Source organism: Sinocyclocheilus rhinocerous, unplaced genomic scaffold (assembly GCF_001515625.1).
Source record: "Sinocyclocheilus rhinocerous isolate Xijiao unplaced genomic scaffold, SAMN03320098_v1.1 scaffold689, whole genome shotgun sequence".
Lineage (NCBI taxonomy): Eukaryota > Metazoa > Chordata > Actinopteri > Cypriniformes > Cyprinidae > Sinocyclocheilus > Sinocyclocheilus rhinocerous.
Window position 1 is genome coordinate 1180297 of NW_015652129.1, and position 21190 is coordinate 1201486.

General features: G+C 37.9%; 1 protein-coding gene across 2 annotated transcripts in view; it reads right to left on the minus strand.

Annotated features, from left to right (window-relative positions):
* Positions 1–16579: 16579 nt before the first annotated feature.
* Positions 16580–21190, minus strand: part of LOC107713467 (sorting nexin-19-like) — a 33394-nt gene continuing 28783 nt past the window's right edge. For both annotated transcript variants that reach the window (XM_016518978.1, XM_016518979.1), the window contains exons 11-12: positions 18888–18975; positions 16580–17552 (exon numbers count right to left, since the gene is read on the minus strand). In XM_016518978.1, coding sequence (XP_016374464.1) covers positions 17429–17552; positions 18888–18975 — 212 coding nt within the window. In that variant the 3' untranslated portion in view covers positions 16580–17428. The remainder of the gene's footprint in view (positions 17553–18887; positions 18976–21190) is intronic.

Here is a 21190-nt window from a genome sequence, read left to right on the forward strand (position 1 = left end):
AAAAAAACAGGAAGGGGGCAAAAACCTTTTCACGGCACTGTATATATATATGTGTGTGTGTGTGTGTGTTAGTGGTGTCAAAATTTGTCTTAACGCATACGATTAATTTTTTCAGTTTAACACATTAATTAATTTTTTACGCAATTAACGCAGAGGTGGGGCTATGTTTGGCCACCCCACTCACAACTGTTAAAGAATTTATGTTTAATTTAGACGCAGAACGTCTTTACGAACACATCAAACAAGAGACTTTTCTGACGCGCGCTCCAACTTCACATCAGTGCCAGGTGCGAGTCAAACGAGCGCGGAATGCCATATGTCAGTAAAAAACGAATCTTCCTGTCCTGTCAGCCGTTACAGTGTGCTCGTAGCATGTGCTTTCCAATTGCACGCACAAATGTGCCGGCACACGCTGTATTAGGCTATATTAAAGCGCTGTATCATATTCAAACCCAAATGAAACAATGTCGTAGTTACAGTATGTCGTCAGTTAAGTCATGAAGTTACAAAAAAGGCGATTAAAGCTTCCTTAAAACTGTGCATGCAAGTATTTATTATTTATGAGTCACATTTAAAGCAGTATCAGATCCATGCCGTATCAGTCAAGTTCAGCAGTAACTCTAACTCTAACAATAACTCACCAGAAACAATTAATGAAATAAATCAGAAGAAAATGTGATGTGTTAAGATTCAGACATCAGCTGAGATGTTGTAATTTGGATTTACATGTGAAGATTAATAATAAGCACCAGAGTTACATAAATATCTGGAAAATCCAGCACACAAATCACGTCATAAAATGATAATTTACAACAGACTTTAAAACTGTTGCAAATTAATTTCAACGTTTTATTTTTTAACCAAAACAAGGAAAATTTGTCATTTGCTTTTTAAAATTGATTTTAAAAAAAACTTATGTTCCACAGAAGCAAGTCAGTCAGGTTTGGAACAACATGAGGGTGAGTAAATGATGACTGAATTTTCATTTTGGGCTGAATTATCCCTTTAACATTGAATTACAGCATCAGCTAATTATAAACCTTTTGGCTTTGGTTAGCAGCGTGTCATTCTCTGTTCTGCCTGTTGGATGGAGTGAGTTTGGTGCAGAAGTTTCCTCATCACCTCATCTGGTCACAGCACCAGATGATCCAGGGTGCCCACTGCTGCCTACTCACCGACACCGAGTCCAGGAGAGCAAGAGCAGCTCTCCAGGAAAAACACAGTCAGCAGGCGTGGACACAATACAGTTACACGATGACTGCATGATTCAAATAACACACAATAAGAACAAAAAAGTTAGTGAGAGGTGATTTAAACAAACAGCAGGTTCTGAACAGCAGGGATTTACTAGCAGCAGAGATAGGCGTAACAAACTCATCCTGAGCAATACCTGCAGTCTTAAAGAGATGAGGGAATTGCAAAGGGTTTGTAGGTTTATGAAAACTAATAATTTAATCTACAGGAATATTAAAATAAACATAAGGGCCTGCACAAATAAATAAAACTGAAATAGTGACATATCAAAACCATGATGAGGAAATTAAATGCAGCAATTGAATTAGTGAATTATATAACCTACTGCTCTGTGTGTTTCATAGTGAAGCGTGGCACTGTGTTCATTTACACTTTTCACAGGCTCGGTTCCCAGTAAATGCTGCTTCTAACCAACTCTGTCTCTGAGTTAACATTCTGACAAAAACATTCGGATTTGAACATTTGAAAGTGAAGAATTTTAGTTGGTTCTTGTGAAGTGGGAACCTTCGAAAACACCTATAAAGTAACTATTTCCAGTCTCTGTTCTTAGTGAATGTGTCAGCAGCAGCAATTAAGACATTTTCATATTAAATGAAATGTCATATCACAATTCAAATTAGAATCTCTCTCTCTTTCTCTCTCTATGTAAATACATACACACACATACTGTAACAATAATTGTGAAATTTACCAGCAATTTTTGAGCGAAAATTGTTCCCACATCATTTCTTCCCGTATGTATATATACAGTGTTGACGGTAACGCATTACAAGTAACGTGAGTTATGTAATCAGATTACTTTTCCCAAGTAGTAAAATAACGCATTACTTTTTAATTTACAAGAAAATATGCCTGCTTTTTGAGAGAAATCGGGAGTAAGTGCAGAGGCGTTGTGTGCACTGTGTAAACATGATGCTTGCTGTAGTTCTAGACTAAATGTGAACATGCAGTTACTCATCTCACTTGAACAAAAACAGATTCAGTATTCCTCAAAATGATTAAAAACAGTGAAATGCAAACCTGAAATAATTACGTTAAATAACACAAACATTCTTTATGTATTTAATCCCAATTTTTTTAACGAATGTCTTTGCTGCTGACCTTCAATGATCCAAGTCTGCCATACTAATCCACCTTATTCTTCAATACGGAAGTATGGGCGAGACTTCTGGTTCGTTAGCCGCTATAGAGAAATAACGAGAAGAATAACAACGTGCAGTAAACAGTAAAACTGTTTGCATTACAAACCAGCGTGTTCATAACTAAGATAATACATTAAAATAATAAGGTAAGACACACCAATATGCAATATCAAGCAGCAAAACGAGCGTTTTTGTACAGATAAATATAACTGGACACGGATGAGACTGGAAGCCAGACCCATAAATATTACAAATGGCCACGCCCATTTTTATGGCAAGAATAAGGTGGATAAGCAAAATTAGCTTTAGATAAACATAACATTTGTGTTTCTTTTGTTTGTTTCTGAAGAGAGCAAAATGAGGCCAAGCCAGATTAGAAAAAGTAATGCAAAGGTAACAACACATTACTTTCCATAAAAAGTAACTAATTAGTTACTTTTTAGGGAGTAACGCAATATTGTAATGCGTTACTTTTGAAAGTAACTTTCCACAACACTGTATATGTATGAGCAATATCAATATGAGCAATATCACACGAGTAGCAAAAAAGTGAAGTAAATGATTACAAGATTTTTTGAAAAAAGTCTTCAGTGTTGTCTTTTGCATGCATTAAATTTTGTCTATTTCATCTGTTTATATGTAAAAACTGCAAACATCCAACAATTGACAACAACTACAGTGCTTTCAAGGACTGTATGCAGGTGAGCCAATCAGAACAATACAAAACCACAAGTAACAGAAAAAAAAAAAACGTAATTACATCTTTTCTTGTCCTCTTAGGGCGTCTCAAATCCACCTGTTTTTAAACTGATGAGTGAACTGCCGCTCTGAAACCTGGCTGTGAGGGATCTTGTCTTTCATTGTCTCACTGCACAGCAATGTAACGTGCTGAAGCGCTGCATCTGTGTGTGTGTGTGTGTGTGTGTGTGTGTGAGATTGTCTCTGAGGAACTCCGCTGCTCTCACAGCCCTTCAGTAATCAGAGAAACAACATCTCCTCCTTGCTCTCACGCATCTAAAAACCAGCACATCCATGCAAAAGTCATGCAAAAGCACCGAACTTCCCCTGCACACGTGCCAGGCCAGATGAGGGATGCATTGCTAATCACTGAAATATCTGACAGCCTCCGTTTCCTTCCCCAAGAAAGCATGATACATACTGTAGCGTTAGAACTCTCTTCTGCAGACTGTTATTAAGTGTTCTCGTGTTCCTTGTAATAGCAAAGTGCCATAACAATACATTCAGTGAAATCTGACATCCATTATTCACTCTGACTATATGAAACTATTACCGTAAAATTACAGGAAATGATTAAAAATACCGTTTTGTTGTAGCAACTAAACTCTTGAGGATTTCCTCACTTTCCTGAATAAATATGAACCATTTGTCAGGTTCATATTGTTTTAATGTCCTGCATTAGGACTGGAAAATTGCTTACTTAACTGAGAAGTACTAATGAAAGAAGTGCACTTGTTTTTAATCAGTTGCAAGCCCTACAAATCCTGTTTCATGCTCTAGTGAGGAGGGAAAGAATCAAGGCTTGGTGGTTTAGTGGCTACAAATGTTTTATTGCTGCATTAAGATGTACTAGGACTCAACTGTTTCAACTTCTTAGAGCTGTTCAGAAATAAACTAGCCGCAAGTCATTTATGTGGAAAACAATGCACAAAAAAAAAAGTGCAGACTGCTCTTTTGAATTGGTTTGGTGTTTGTACGAGCAACAAAAAGAGAAAAACCGAACGAAAGAATGAGTGAACCAAACAGCAGCTGCAGCTGAAAGTGTGCTATTAATCGGGAATTTAACAAACACATACCAGATTCCTGAGAAACTTTCCTCTCTAACAGATGGTATTGTCAATTGCTTTTTCCACAGCTGATCGGCTGTCTTCCGGAAAGGAGAGTCATCTCCTGAACGGTACATAGACTTGACAAACACAATATCTTTCAAAGAAGACTGTAGCAGTCTGTAGTCTATACACACACACACACACACACACACACACACTGATACTACCGTTTCTGTAGTCTGACTGTAGAGTCTCATAACAATTTGTAAAAATTTGTAAGGGTTTGTTTTTTTTTACAACATGCTTATTGAGGGTTACAGTGGAGATCAAAATTAGAGTATATACACAGTATACTGTATGGAGATCAAAACTAGAGAACAAGCTACAAATTCTAACATTTCAAGGTCACTGCTTAGTCCTATTTGAAGTTATGCTAACAGGAGTAGAAGGGCAGTTTTTAAGCATATTTAATAAATTAATTGTATTCTGAAGCACAGTATAAAAAACACTTACAGATACCTCCCAGTTATTGGTGTTAATCTGGCACCTCGTGCTAATTTCCTTAATTATGTTACAAACCCTATTTAACTGGCGGCACAATTTTCACTGAGATTGTAAGATGGCAGGCCCGTCTAAGGTGACTGAAACCCTGCGACAGGAGGCGGTCTGGATGAAGGCCAAAGGGATGACCCTTTCAGTCATAGCAAGATAAGTTGGTTATTCCAAATCTGTGATTTCTCAAATATTGTATCTTTACAATGTCACTAACTCATTCAAGTCCCCCAAAAAGGCTGGTCCGCCACAAAAAACAAACGAGTGGACAGGATGGGGAATCGGTTCAACACTGCAGCTGGAATTGCTTGCAAGTTCAGCAGTGAACTGGGTAAGGATCTGTCTCACCATACAGTGTCTCAGCGTTTAAGAGAAGTCGGACTCAATGCCCACTCTGCAGTGACCAAACCTCTCATAATCAGAAAGAAGCAAAAGGCTAGACTAAACTTTGCTAAGGAGCATGTTGTGTGGAGAGAGAGGAGGACTGGTCCAAAGTTCACATCAGTGATAAGAGCAAGCTTAACCTCCTAAGACCCTGCATCCTCATATGAGAACATTATATTTTAGTGAATTTCTCAAAAACTTTACATGCCTGGATGTCCTGTACAGAGCACATTCAGGGCTTTTCAGAGATACCAAATGTTTTGATGTTTCACCATTACCACTCCCTCTTCTTGGTCTTCAAAAATGTCTGATATTAGTTTAGTGACACTCTTATGGAAATATGATATTTTGTAATTATCATTTAAATATGATTATTTTTTAAACTGTGTGTTATAAATCAATATCTCAGGAAAATGTTATAGGATTTCAAATCAAAATATGACTTTCTGTTACGAAACAGGACTCATATGAGGACACCGGGACTAAAAGCATGTTTATTACGCATTTTGGGAGACACAACAAATGAATAGGGAAAGAAATTATATTTCAATATTCCTATGAAATATTATATATTATTATGAAAATCTTGTCAATTATGACTCCCATTATTACACTTCTTTTTTCATTACATGTTGCCCCAAAAACACATTAATATGCAAATAATATTTAGTTTATAGATACATTATATACAGCAGTGGTTCCCAACCCTGGTCCTGGAGGCACCCCAACACTGCACGTTTTGCACGTCTCCTTAAAGGGGTCATATGATGCTATTATGATAATATTTTGTAATTATCATTTAAATATGACTATTTTTTAAACTGTGTGTTATAAATCAACATCTCAGGAAAATGTTATAGGATTTCAAATCAAAATATGACTTTCTGTTACGAAACAGGACTCATATGAGGACACCGGGACTAAAAGCATGTTTATTACGCATTTTGGGAGACACAACAAATGAATAGGGAAAGAAATTATATTTCAATATTCCTATGAAATATTATATATTATTATGAAAATCTTGTCAATTATGACTCTCAATATTACACTTCTTTTTTCATTACATGTTGCCCCAAAAACACATTAATATGCAAATAATATTTAGTTTATAGATACATTATATACAGCAGTGGTTCCCAACCCTGGTCCTGGAGGCACCCCAACACTGCACGTTTTGCACGTCTCCTTAAAGGGGTCATATGATGCTATTTTAAAGATCATTATTTTGTAGAGAGAGGAGGACTGGTCCAAAGTTCACATCAGTGATAAGAGCAAGCTTAACCTCCTAAGACCCTGCATCCTCATATGAGAACATTATATTTTAGTGAATTTCTCAAAAACTTTACATGCCTGGATGTCCTGTACAGAGCACATTCAGGGCTTTTCAGAGATACCAAATGTTTTGATGTTTCACCATTACCACTCCCTCTTCTTGGTCTTCAAAAATGTCTGATATTAGTTTAGTGACACTCTTATGGAAATATGATAATATTTTGTAATTATCATTTAAATATGATACACTTCTTTTTTCATTACATGTTGCCCCAAAAACACATTAATATGCAAATTAGAGTTAGTTTATAGATACATTGTATATAAAGAGAAAACCCATCTATGGCCATTTTACACACATTTTGCATAAAGAAAAATGGTATATCAAAATCATTCTGTTATAATATAGTTGAGAATCATCTTTATACAAAGTTTGTTAAAAAAAAATCCTGAAAACTAAAAATGTATTGGTGATTTTAAAAATTCAATTGTCTTTGCCTATGCATGTTCATTCATGTCTTTTTATTTAAAAAAAAAAAAGAGTCCTGATGTCCTCTACCGAGGACATAACAAAACTTATGAATGAAATATCAAGTTGTTGTTTTTTTTGTTTTTTAATGCTCTAAACAATGTAATGACATGAAAAAAAAATTTTTTTTCCAGGTCTCAGGAGGTTAATTTATTTGGGTCTAATGGAAAAAATTATGTTTGGCGTCAAACTGGGGAAGGACTGAACCCCCAAGTACATAAAGAAGTCAGTGAAAGGTGTCTAATGCATACAATACATATTAAAATGTGCTTCTCAGATTATCTTCAGCTATCAGATTAACGTAATTATGCCTTGAATTAGTCTGTTTTTGCAAAGCATGTTAAAGTGACCTTGTTTTTGAAAATTACTCATGCATCTGTTTACAGTGCAAAAAAGTGTATGTGAATTGGGGTTGGGTAATAAATAAATCACCACAGCATTACTTAATCTGCAATTTCTCCATCAAACTAAGGCGTTATTGTATGTGTTCCCACTGATACCATGGTTTCTTGTAACGGAAAAACGTTGTTTTGTTATTACACAAAGACCACCAAAGGCTCTGCTGGAATTCAAAGCAGGAAGAGCAACACAGAACACAGTGTCTGTATCCTGGATCGGCCCCTACAAGCCCCTCAGCAGATAATGGCTAATTCTGCCCTCAATCTGCTTGCAAATGCTGCTATGTAAATGTCCCCTGAAACATAGAAGGTCAAAACAGGTTCAGTCTTTGATCATGCGCCAATGTAAAGCACGGTACAGACAGCGGCCGTCCAAAAGATCTATCCGAGCGTGATCACGGCTCCTTTAAACTGTGTTAAACGGAGACATGTTGACCTGAAGAGCGCAGTCATTTAGGGACACGCTGTCCCAGACCTGTCTCCCTACTCTCATAACACTCCTCTATTATTAGACACCTTCATATTTCTTGAAGCAACGTGAGTTCAGTGTGGTTCTGGTTAAAACTGAATGCATCACTGTGAAAGCCGAGCTTTCATTTAACTGTGCAGATGTTGGTTGAGGTGTTGAAGAAAGAGAAAAGAAAGGGCAAATTGACCTCAGGACAGCAAAAATGAGAAAAACAACAAAGATTTATATTAACTGCAAGAATAACAGGGATTATGGTTTAACGTTGCTCTTCTGTAGACCCAATAGCAGTCTTTCAGCAAGCACATACAAGTCTGTGTTGGGGGACAGTTGTGAGGATCTAGACGGCGTTGGGTTTTCCTGGAAGAGTGAAATGAATGATGGCACTGGCTGCACAGAACCACCCAAAACAAGCCATTCATCAAATGTAACACAATCAGTTGGGATACAAAGCTACTTGAAATGTTGTTTACATAATGGGGGAAGAGTTTATTAAAAAAAATGATCAACGGCTCCTTGTACACATAAGCACAGCTGTATGTGTCGAGATAAAGAGAGATAATGAGGGATTCTGAAGGATCGGCAGGTCAGGTCAGGTCAGTGACAATAACTGGTGATATTATGGAATATACAAGCAATGACTCCAAAAAGCATTTGGAAATATATGATGCACTTAAAATGTATGGCTTGTATTATATAGCAAAATATCAAACCAAGTGGCATTAATTTTGAAGACAGAGCACAAGCACAGCTTTTTTAGGATTGAGAGCACAAGCACAGCTTTTTTAGGATTGAGAGCACAAGCACAGCTTTTTTAGGATTGATTGATTGATTGATTGATGTTTGATGAAATCACTTTTATTCAGCAAAAAGAACTAAAAAAATAAAAGTGACTGTAAAGACATTTATAATGTTACTAAATTAAAAGTTCTATTTCAAATAAATCTGTTCTTTTGAACTTTCTATTCATCAAATAATCCTGGAAAAATAATTATCATGAATTTCCACAAAAATATTGAGCAGCACAACTGTTATTTGTTTTTTGAGCAGCAAACCAGCATATTAGAAGGATTTCTGAAGGATCATACACTGAAGACTGGAGTAATGATGCTGAAAATTCAGCTTTGCATCACAGAAAGAAATTACATTTTTAGATAGAAACCGGTTATTTTAATTGTAATATTTCAATAATATGTGACCCTGGACCACAAAACCAGTCATAAGGGACGCTTTTTTAAAATTGAGATTTATACATCATCTGAAAGCTGAATAAATAAGCTTTCCATTATTGTATGATTTGTTAGGATATGACAATATTTGGAACTATTTGAAAATCTGGAATCTGAAGGTGCAAAAAAAATCAAAACATTGAGAAAATCACCTTTAAAGTTGTCCAAATGAAGTCCTTAGCAATGCATATTACTAATCAAAAATTACGTTTTTATATATTTACAGTAGTAAATTTACAAAATAGCTTCATGGAACATGATCTTTACGTAATATCCTAATGTGTTTTGCATTAAAGTCAAAAAATTTATAATTTTGACCCATACAATGTATTGTTGGCTATTGCTACAAATATACCCGTGCTACTTATGACTGGTTTTGTGGTCCAGGGTCACATATTACTGTATTTCTAATCAAATAAAGCTCTCAGTGAGCATAAGCCTTCTTAAATGAATGAATGAATGAATGAATGAATGAATGAATGAATTGATGCCAACCTTTTGAAAGGTACTAGTGTTACTAGTACTAATGGTGGAAATATCACCTTGACATCATTTTAAAGGTTAAACATTACCTGTTTAACCTTACCATAACATTTTAAAGGTTAAACATAAGGTTGACATTTAAAAGCAAACAAGGCTTTAAAAAAAGCGAATAGTTCTGAGAGAATATCTAGCATAATTTTTTCCACTTGTTTTAATATTTTGTTATCTTTCTAGACTTGTGATGAAAGTGTTTTTGGGTCTACGGTATGTATCGCATTGAACAGCAACTTTTTAGTCTTTGCTTATCCTGCCACCTTGTGGTCGGAAAGCAGACTGTCCTAAAAAATCCCAACAGCTCTAGGGCGCCTTCTGTTGGCAGAACAAGAACTAAAGAAAGCTCCACTCAGATATGTTATGAACTCTGCAAACGCAGGTGAACGCTTATTAGACGATAAATAATCAACTAAAACTTTAAAGATTTATTGCGTTGTTTTTTGCACACTGCTGACTATATAAACATGTCAGAAAGAGTGAAGAGCGAATGCTGAATATAAGCACTGGACTGTCACCAGGAGGCACTGTGAGAGAGAACTACATCATAATATTTCTTCCCTAATACACAACAGGTACAATTCATTATTACAAATGTATAAAGGCACAATTTAAAAGGACATGACAGATCCAGTGATGTGTTAAACACGTCTCGTTGGCCACGACTAAAGCCGCAGGATAACACAAACCAGAGACCAGAGGAAACTTTCGTTGGCTCAACACAAGTGCCTTAATCTAACGCATACATGATTGTATTTTGTTGCATAAGATCAGGAGAGACAAACAATCAGAAATATAAAAAATATGCATCTCATTTTGCCAAAACTAAAGCTTGTCAAACGGTCCTGGAGAATAAACGTTCAGCAAGTGGTTGCATAACCTCAGTGAAGCCATGTGTTTTCCACAAAGATGAGGATGGGCTTGAGGTTCATGCTAATCTTCAATTACTCAACAGGCTTACTACGAGGGGAAAAACGGGGGCCTCGATCGTGAAATCAAATTATTATTAAATAAATATGCGTAGGGCCAAAATGTTTAACATAGCCAAAAATACAACAAGGCGGGATCAATTATCAGTGGCCTTTTGTAGTTGCAGTAGCCTACAGCTGATGATTTATTGGTTTAAATTACTCAAGTGCTCACGCCACATGGATGAAGTGAACGAACGCTACCACTAGCCAGCATGAGCAGGAAGTAACTTAATATGTAGTCAAACTCAAATATTTTGAAATGACCTAAAAGATCTAAATCCTGAGCCAGAAATAATCAAAGACACAATCATCAGGTTTTTCATCATCTTTACCTGCTGCTCTAGGTGTTGATATTTTCTTCCCGTATATTCCCATGCATTTAAACGGTCTTAAAATGTAAAAATGTAAGTTCTCTTCTCTTTTACTCACCCTTATGTTGTGCCAATATGGTATGACTTACTTTATTCTGTGGAACACAAAAGGAGATATTTAGAAGGCTGTCCAAGCTACTCTATTCCATACAATGAAAGTGGATGGTGACCAATGGCTGACAAGCTTAAAAAAAGACAAAAAACACCTTAAAATGCATTATAAAAGTAGTCCATGCAACTCATGCACTATATTCCAAGTCACCTGAAGTCATATGACAATTCTGTAGTTTTAAGATCTGACTAAAATTGAAAGAGTTCACCCAAAAATGGAAAATCTGTCACGTACTCACCCTTATGCGGTTTCAAACCTGTATGACTTTCTTATAAGTTTGAGGTTATTTTTATTATTTATTTATTTATTTATGGTTGAAAACTAAGTTTATTAAGCAAGGAATGTTTCAAATTGATCAATATTTCCACACAAATATACAACTGTTTTCAACACCAATAATAATAATAAGGAATGTTACTCGAGCACAGCATATTAGAATGATTTCTGAAGGATCATGTGACACTGAAGACTGGAGTATTGATGCTGAAAATTCAGCTTTGCATCACAGGAATATCATTTTTAAAATATTAAAATACAAAACATTTCTTTTAAACTGTAATAATATTTCACAATATTACTGTATTTTTGATCAATAAATGCAGTCTTGGTGAGCATAAGATACTATATTATATACAATTATTATATAAAAAAAATAAAACATACCAACTACAAACTTTTAAATGGTAGTGTATTTTAAAGAATGTTTTAACCATTTTTATCAAAGTCAATGGGGTTCAAAACAACAAGTTTCTTTGTTGAAAAAAAAAACCTTTGGTTCTCTTTTTTTTTTTTTTTTTTACCTCTAAGTAATTTTTGCTCACCGTTGACTTTAATTGTATGGAAAAGAACAGCTTATTTATTTACACAGTTGTGACAGTTTGTGTTTTGCACCTTATAGGGGTTGAACCTACAATCATTCAGTAACAAGGCCAGATTTTTAGAGACTGGGCCACATTACCACACAAATTCCATCAGAAACTAGTTCATAACTGTTTTATTTGTCAATGTGGACATTGGATATTGACAGTGTGCTCCTCATGACAGGTCTGTTTATTCCACTGAGCAAGACGTCACTGATGAGTAAGTCTAAAGTGTGCAGATCCAGATCTGTAGCACCTCAGGAAACATTCCTGTGCTCTGTGGTCTAACATCACGGTATTAATACTCTGCTGAGTGTTTCCCAATATTTGAAGGAACTGCTTGTGGGGATGTACTGGCATATAAACATTTCACAGTGCATGGGTCAAAAGAACATGGCTTAAGGTTTTTGTAAGCAAATTAATTGGGATACTATTGAAATTGTTAGTTTGTATTTACATGTCACATGTGTTTACTTTAAATACTTTAAATAGACACACACAAAACGAATATATAAACAAGCACTTGACCTGCTCATTTGATTTGCTCGTATTTAAGCATGGGGAGTTTTACTGTTTTTTTTTTTTTTTTTATTGTCCATTAGAGCAACATCACTAGTTCCTGAATAAAACACACAAGAATTTAAGGATCATTAATCTTTTAAAATTCCATTTATTTCTGTTATTTCCAGCTAAGTGTCAGTGTCCTTTTAAGAGCACTTGACCTGTTTATATGTCAGCCTAACTGTAAGTGAGCCAGTGGCACTCAGGGTTAGACAGTTAAAGACATTTTAGATCCTTATGCAAGTATAAGAGAGGGCTACATAATGTGTAATGATGTTTGGTGCCTGTACACCAAATGATGTCATGCATGTTGACCGCTTAAAGGGTTTCCTTTTGATATCATGCAATAAAGGCGGGCGGGCGGGCAGGCGGACGGACGGATGGATGGACGGGTGGATGCAACAATGGATGGACGGACGGGTGGATGCAACAATGGATGGACGGACGGACGGATAGGCAGGCAGGCAGACAGACAGACAGATAGTATGACAGAGACAGACAGATAGACGGATAGATAGATAGATAGATAGATAATTTAGACAGATTTGTGAACAATATTTGAGAGAAATAGGCCTTTTGTGTACATAGAAAAAGTCTTAGATCTTTGAGTTCAGCTCATGAAAAATGGGGGCAAAAACAAAAGTGTTTCGTTTATAATTTTGTTCAGTGTAGATAGATAGATAGAGCTGCAGATGTTTCTCTGTTCATCAGTGACTGGTATAGTGATGCATTAGCAGGATTTATTAGGTTGTATTTTGTTGTGACAGACATCAGTGATCTCTAAGGTAAAAGGTCATGACTACTCGCTCTTAAGACTTGCCAAACTCATTTTGTCGACCTCCAAAATTAGTCCCAGATACTTGATCTGATTTCAATAATCCAACGTCTCTTTGTTAATCTATTTCTGTTGACTTTGGAGATAGACCTTTTTTCCAAGGGCAAAAACTTCGAACAAAGGTTTTGAAATGTTTTCCACTAAATTCTAGGAAATCTGGATGTTTAGCTCCAAGTTGTCTGTGCTTGTAATCTCATATCATGGAACAGCAGTGCAGGATTATTTAGCATGAGGAGGATTTAGCATGTGAAGCGTTTTGGCAAGCACTTTCCCTTGTTTTCAACTGACCATGTGAATTAACATGATGACGCACTGATGTTTTCACTTCAATAGTAGAAAAAACTTATTAACTGGATGAAATTAAATAAAAGATTGACAGGTACATAAAGGTAACAGCATGTCAATGGAATGTTCAAATCAGCTGTTCAAATCAGGTTTCCTTATAAAGTGCTACCAAATTATGTTCATTCAGAATGCTTCCAATAGAATGAAAAAAAATTTTTGTGATTTTATTACATAATTTTAATTGAGAAGTGCTGTTTCACTCAACTTAAGCTATTTGACAAAACATGTGAGGCTCGTGTATTACTGACAACCATAAATCATATTGCCGGAAAAAAAATTGCAATCCAAAATTTTGAACAAAACACAATCTACTTGAACTAAACATGACTAAATGTGACCAAAAGAAGCAGAAACAGTTTCTGTCCACATTTTGGTAGATTTGTTTGCATCATTTAATATATATCTTAGTATGTTTTTTTTTTGTTTTTTTGGTACCAGCTGTTTTCCTGTTTTAAATGCAAACTGAATCACATTAAAGTTTGAATAAGTTAATACAAACAAGTGTAACGTGCTAACCGAAACTGAAAGCACTTCAAAAATAAGTGACATTTTAAAATGCATCTCGTCTTAATTCAATGACAACATTAACTGCTTTATAATTTCAGTACACATCAGAACAACATAAGACCTACAACATACATGACCAAATCACTTACAAAATTACAAATAGTGCAACATTCAGCGCTTTAAGCACAAGTACAGTGTAACAAAGCCATTAAGCCACTGTAATGCATACTGGGCAACAGGGCTCACAGTGCAGAACCTCAATCTAAATCTGCATGCACTGAGCTCAAGCCATCACATACGGAAAGGACAAGACCATTTTACGCAACTACTAGGTAGTTTGTGCAAGCGGAATGGTGACTAGATGACATATTAATGCTAATCAAAAAATTTGACAGTAATACTTTTAAGATTTGGAAACTAATTACACATTTTATTAAAGGGATAGTTCACCCAAAAATGAAAATTCTGTCATTAACTACCCGAATGTCGTTCTAAACCGGTAAGACCTTCGTTCATCTTCGGAACAAAAATTAAGGTATTTTTGATGAAATCCAAGAGCTTTCTGACCCTCCATAGAAAGCAACGCAACTGAAATGTTTTCAGACCCAGAAACATAGAAAGGACATCAGTAAAACAGTCCATGTGACATCAGTGTTTCAAAAGTTACGAGAATACTTTTTGTGTGCAAAGAAAACAAAAATAACGACTTTATTTAACAATTCTTCTCCAAATCACGTATTCCGCTATTATCAAGAGTACCATGACATATTGACGTGTGTTCCTCTGCACGTAAACAAGGTGCAGAGCATGCGTGTTCTATGGCAGCAGCATCACGCGCATGTGCTGTTTACGTGCAGAGGTACTCTCTATAATTGTGGAGCACGTGATTTGGAGAAGAATTGTTAAATAAAGTCAATGGGCCTCATTCATGAAACTTGCGTAAATATATGAGTAAATTCGGAGTAATTTGCACGTAAAACAGACCTTCCCGAAAACTCTCCTCCGGATTCACAGACTCTTCGTAAACGTCCGATTGATAGTTAAACGTGTGTATGGTAATGAATTCCAATCATTAGTAATAGGGCGCTCGTGCACGCTCATTCACAATTAGCATAATCCCCGCCTATAAATGACAGCTACGCAAATTGCGTGTCCTGGAACGCAGTGGAATATTCTGGTCTACTTTCTCAGGTTTGGCTTCAGTATATTGCATAAATGCAAAAAAGACTAGGCCATATGCCTAACAATAAATATTCAATAATGTGTGTGACCACCAAAGAGTTTTTAGCCAGCTGAAAAAATGTCAGGCGCTCTTCTTAAAATGACCAGCTGGTCAGCGTTTTTCCAGCTGAGATGCTTTAGTTGCTATGGTATGGAATATTAACGGCGGCAACGTATTAGCCTACTAGTATCTCATTTTTAAGAATTTTACTAAATATAATAAAGCAGTAACCAGTAATATTGACTTCTCCATCGTTGTAGGCAGTCGTTGTACAAGTAGGATGGTTCGGTATTTTGTCCCGACTCCCGCCCCTCCTCTATTTACGGCTGGGTAAATAGTGACGGTGACGAGCGCTGCGTTTTACAATGATCAACTCAGCTGCAAAAAAAAAACAATTTTTAATTAATTAATAAAAAATTAAAATTCAAAAAGAGGGCAAGGGCAATTGAACTTGTAATTATTATGGCAGTGCATCGAAATTCAGTGTCATCAGTTTGCCAAAAAGAACACAGAACGTTTTACGCACAATTTACACGTGGTAGGGAGCAGGTGTACATTTCTTTCGTACCAACTAACATTTTGAAAATACGAACATTTTCATGAATTTGAAAGTTTACGTCAGAACGGCTTTACGAACGATTTTACACAAAAATTCGTTCTGCTCGTGTTTCATGAATGAGGCCCATTATTTTTGTTTTCTTTGCACATAAAAGTATTCTTGTAGCTTCTGTTTTAACAATGTCCTAACTACGTTTCTGGGTCTGGAAACATTTCAGTTACATTACATGCAGGGTCAGAGAGCTCTCGGATTTCATCAAAAATATCTTACTTTGTGCTCTGAAGATGAATGAAGATCTTACGGGTTTGGAACGACATTATTATTAATGACAGAATTTTTATTTTTGGGTGAACTCTCTTCAAGGAATGACAAGGCTTTTTTCAGACTTTTTAAGAGTTACATGTGCATCCATTTGATAGTTTTGTTTGTTATACACATTAAGGCAATTAAGACATCATTTCATTCTGCTAGAATTCTAAGAAAATAAGTAAACCAGAACCATGTAATACTCTATTATTTGTTAGAAGAAATAAACATATTTAAAGGAGTAGTTCACCCAAAAATTGTTGCCAAACCTGTATGACTTTTTGCTGCAAAACACAGGACATTTTTTGAATGTTGGTAACCAAACAGTTTTGGTGACTATTGACTTCCATTATAAGGGTAAAAAAAAGACATATCTCAAAAAAATCTTTTATATTCCACAAAAAAGAAGTAATACAGGATTGGAATGTCCTTTTTGGGTGAACTATCTCTTTAAGAAAACTTATATGCATACTTCAATAACAGAGTAAATAAGACAAATGCTGAAAACTGGCCATTTTTGCTGAATCAACATGACCTTTTCTTTTTCCACAGAGGCATCTAACCACTTAATTAGAGGTTGTGAATAGAGAAATTACATTTAAAGGCTTCACAAGTTGGCTGAAAGCACACAAAGCACGTACAGCATTACCGTGACACCAGACGCAGATGTGAAAAATTTCATACTTAAAGAGGAAACTTGTGGAAAAACAGGCTTTCTTACTTCGAGAGATAAGGTCGATACAGCCTCTTAAAGCATCTCTGCAAAATGATCAAGTATGTGCACAAGAAGGGAATGTGTGTAAAGTCAAGGTATATCAAGACTGAAAGGCTGGAAACACATAATAGGATGGTGCAGAAATGATCTGCGCAGTCCATCTGTAAGAGCTTTGCCCAAAGCTGAAGCGGGAACAAGGTGGATAAAAGTTGGAGAACTTGCGACTAATTCAGATCCGGCATGTCGGGCTTTAGAGATTGGACTTGTGGTTTGATAAAACACAAAACAGGTGGCCATTAATCAATGCCTGCCCGGATGTGCGCATGTGTCCCAGAAACAGGGAGACCAAATTGGTGCCAGACACAGGCTGTCATGAATCCAAATCCACACTTTCTTGATTACATATTCCTGCCTAACACTTTAACTTATCACACGTTCGTATGTGATAAGTATGTATATATATGTATGTATATATGCAAGTGTGTTTAGTGTCTCCAGTCCGCCCCCAGCACACCTATGGTGGCAGCTTCTCAGCGTTTTTGGACAGGCTGTGCAGAAGTGTTTTCTGAAAGTCCTCATCAGACGCCTCAGGGACGAGAAACTCGATTAGCAGATCCCAGATGCAGTACACAAGATGCCTGCAAAAAATAAACAGTCACAGGAGGTCACAAGCACAGCTACATCCTGCACACAGATACTTTATTATCAAGACCCATGGGAATTTTACTTTCATAGCATTACTTTGCAATTTCAAAAATTCAAAGCACAGTTTTGAAGCAAATTTATAAATGTTTGCAGTGTAATATCAAGCTCAATAATCTCTATGACAGTAAAAATTAATGCAAATCATCACACTAAGGGACAGATTTACTAAGCAGGGCAAATTAGTACAAGAGCACAGCTCCAAAACAGCGCAGATGGGCGTGGAAATTTCTGCGGGTGATATACTGACAATGCGCAAATAAAAGAAACAGAAGCAACATCTCATTTCCATAATGACCAACGCAATCTACCAAGCGCAGTGCAAATTAGCATAAGGATATGTTCGGATTCAGATCATGTGTTTTTCTGGCATTCCAAACAAATTAATACATGTGGGAAAAAATCCTCTCCCTTCTACCATTTCAAGTGCAAAATAGTTTAAGACATGCTTTTTTTGGGCGTTAAATAATGGCGCAAATACCAGTAATTTGGCAAGCGCAAACGTTAGTAAATTGCGCTACGTGATTCATTTTAAGACTCTCCTCCCATAAATTTTGCATCTGAAAGGGAAACTCCTAACAGGGGCACCACTACGGTTACAGATCACGTTCCGCGTTCCACTTGGTAAATCACGTTCAGGGGGGATCCCCCTCGGTAGAAATCGCGATCGCGTTCCCCTCGTAGAAATCGCGTTTCTCCCTCGGGGGCCCCCCTCCATCGTAGGGCCCTTAGAATCGTCCTAACCTTCCCCCACTTATGGCGCCCCTGACTCCTACAAATGCATATTCAATAAGGTCAGGCGCAAAAATTACTGTGTCCACGCGTTTTCAGCGCTAATTCTTCACTGCGCGTCTTTAGTAAATCCTGAATATATTATATATACGCCAAAAGACGGTTTGCGCTGCCGCAAGCTGTTAGTAAATCTGGCCATAAACGTGAATTCAGATTCAAGTTCACTTTCTATGAAATATCGGGAATTATGCATTCTGTTGTAAATTCCAGAAAACAGTTTAAAATTCAGCGAACTTAGAAATGAACTATACAAAAGCACACATATAAAATAAAATAAAAATACATTTATTAATTAATAATAAATACATTTAAAGTGCATTTATTCATACATTAATAATAATAATTAAATTACTGGAATTAAATAAATAATACATTAATTTAATTAAATATGAAATGTAATTAATTAGTAAATACGAAATAAATAAATTTTCATATTTATATTCATAATATATTATATCATATATATATATATAACACACCTGTTTATGGTGGGGTCCTGAAAAGAATCCACAACCATCTGCCAAGATAGCTTGTACTTCTCAGAGCCCAGCATATCAGAGATCAGATCTGTAAAAACACAGAACCACACAAGCAAACTCGGTCAAAATCTGCACCAAACTACTGATGAAGAACAGTCATTTTCTGTTGCAAGGTGGATTCCCCTTAACTTCTGTTGTTTTTGTTCTGATTCATTGATTCATCTCCTGAGCGATGGTGTTGTGCTACTGAACAGCTGTTTGTCTGAATCACAGTTATTTGCAAGTCTATTTGCAAGTCTATCCAGGGTAAGCTTGATTGCAAAATTTGCAAGCTTGATTTTCCAAGCTCTAATTTTACTCATTCCATCCAAAACCAAATGCTAAAAAGAATTTGAACAGAAAATGTTCACTCAGAAGTTAAAATTCAATTGATTAAAGTATTTACACATGATTGATCTCTTAATTTTCTTCATAGTTAACAATGCATTCAGTTGCTTTTTTTATTCTGAATCAGTCACTTAAAGAGGCGAACAAATTGTCAGATTATTCCATTTACATAAGATCTATCCTTTAATTGTCACGCCCCTGGACTGTCTTTGTTGTGTTTTCCCTCCCCATGTGCTCCGTGACCCAGTTTCTCCCTCTCATTGATGGTTCATTTGATTCAGGTGTGTCTTGTTGATTAGTTCTAATTACCCCATGTATTTAAGTCTCAGCCTTTGCGTTCTGTCTTTGTCAGGTCTACATGTTGGATTACGCGTTTACCCCTGTTCCTGATGTGGATTATCCCCTGTGTTTCCATGATTAAAGACTGTTAATTCAACTTTGCGTCTCCATTGTTCCTTCCGACAGCGTATCGTAACAGAAGACCCGACCAAATACAGTTAGTTGCGTGTTTCCGAGTTTTTTACAGTGTTTTGTTTTCGGTTTTCCCCGTGTTTCCATGGATCCCCTCGCCGCTAAGTTTACCTCCCTCGCCCGTAAGGACCTGCCCCTGTTTGGGTATGTGGTTGAGTTCAGCAAGCTCGGGGCAAATTACCATCGCCCCATCGACCTCCCAGACACCACTGGACTGAGCTGGAGGGAAGCAATCATCCGATGTCTGGAGATTGTCTACCCCCGATCTGGAACAAAGCCAGACCCGGAGCCCAGCCCACCATCTCCCCGCTACGCGGACCTCAAGCCCGAGCCCACCATTGACAGAGAGCCCGAAACCATTGCGACCGACGAGCCTTCGCCGCATGGAGCGACAGAGCTGAAGATCGCCGCGGAGCCGGAGCTGCTCATGACGTCAGTCCAGGTGTGAGAGCCGGCAACAGAGCTCGTCACGAGGGAGAAAATGGTGGAGGAGCTCTGCCCCCTGCACCGTGGCTGAGGGTGAGCTGAGTAAGGATTTGGGGGAATGCAAAGCTAAGGAAAACATAATTGACTTGTTTACCGACCTGCCCCCTTTTCTTCCTCCTCCGTCGGTGAACTCTGTCCCTCCCGTTCCTGAGTTTAGCCCAGAGAAAGTTCCTGTTCCCATGTCTAGCCCAGAGAAAGTTCCTGTTCCCATGTCTAGCCCAGAGAGAGCTCCTGTTCCCCCGTCCAGCCCAGAGAGGGCTCCCGTTCCTGAGTTAAACCCTGAAAGCCCGGAGGCTCACAAATTCCCGCCCTCCCGCTGGCTCCTCCCTCCAGTCCTGCCTCCTCCTCCGCTGTCGCTTGGCAGCCCCTCTGCTCGCCCTCGGCCCACCATCAGTGCGATGCGAGCTCCGCAGGTTTGCCATCCTCCATCGTAACAGTGGCTGCAAAATCCCTGGTCTCCGCCTCCAGCCTCTGAGACCCAGACTCCGCCTCGGCCCGTTGACCCTGCGGCTCCACCATGGCTCCTAGCTCCCTCCGCTCCGCCTTGGCCCATCAGTCCACTGGCTCCGCTGGGCTCCCTCATCCCTCCAGCTCCGCCTTGGTCTGGCGTCGACCATCCTGCGCCACTCCACTCCAGCACTCCACACCTCCGGCTGCACCTCGTCCCTTCGTCCCTCCAGCTCCGGCTCATCGGCTCTCCGTCTCCACCTCGGGCTCCTCTGCCACCTGCTCCACTGCTGTTGGTCGGCCCCCTGGAGTCGTCAGCCCTTCCTCCTCCATGGCTCCTCCCTCCGTCGGCTCCACCATGGGTCGCCATTATGGCTATGGCCTGGGTCCCACCTGGCACCGCATGCTGCTCCAAGTCCCTTCTGTTTCCTCGCTGGCTCCTCCCTCCGTCTGATCCGCCCTGGACTCTGTCTGTCGTCCTCCTCCCAAGCCTCCTCCCAAGGTCCCGCCCA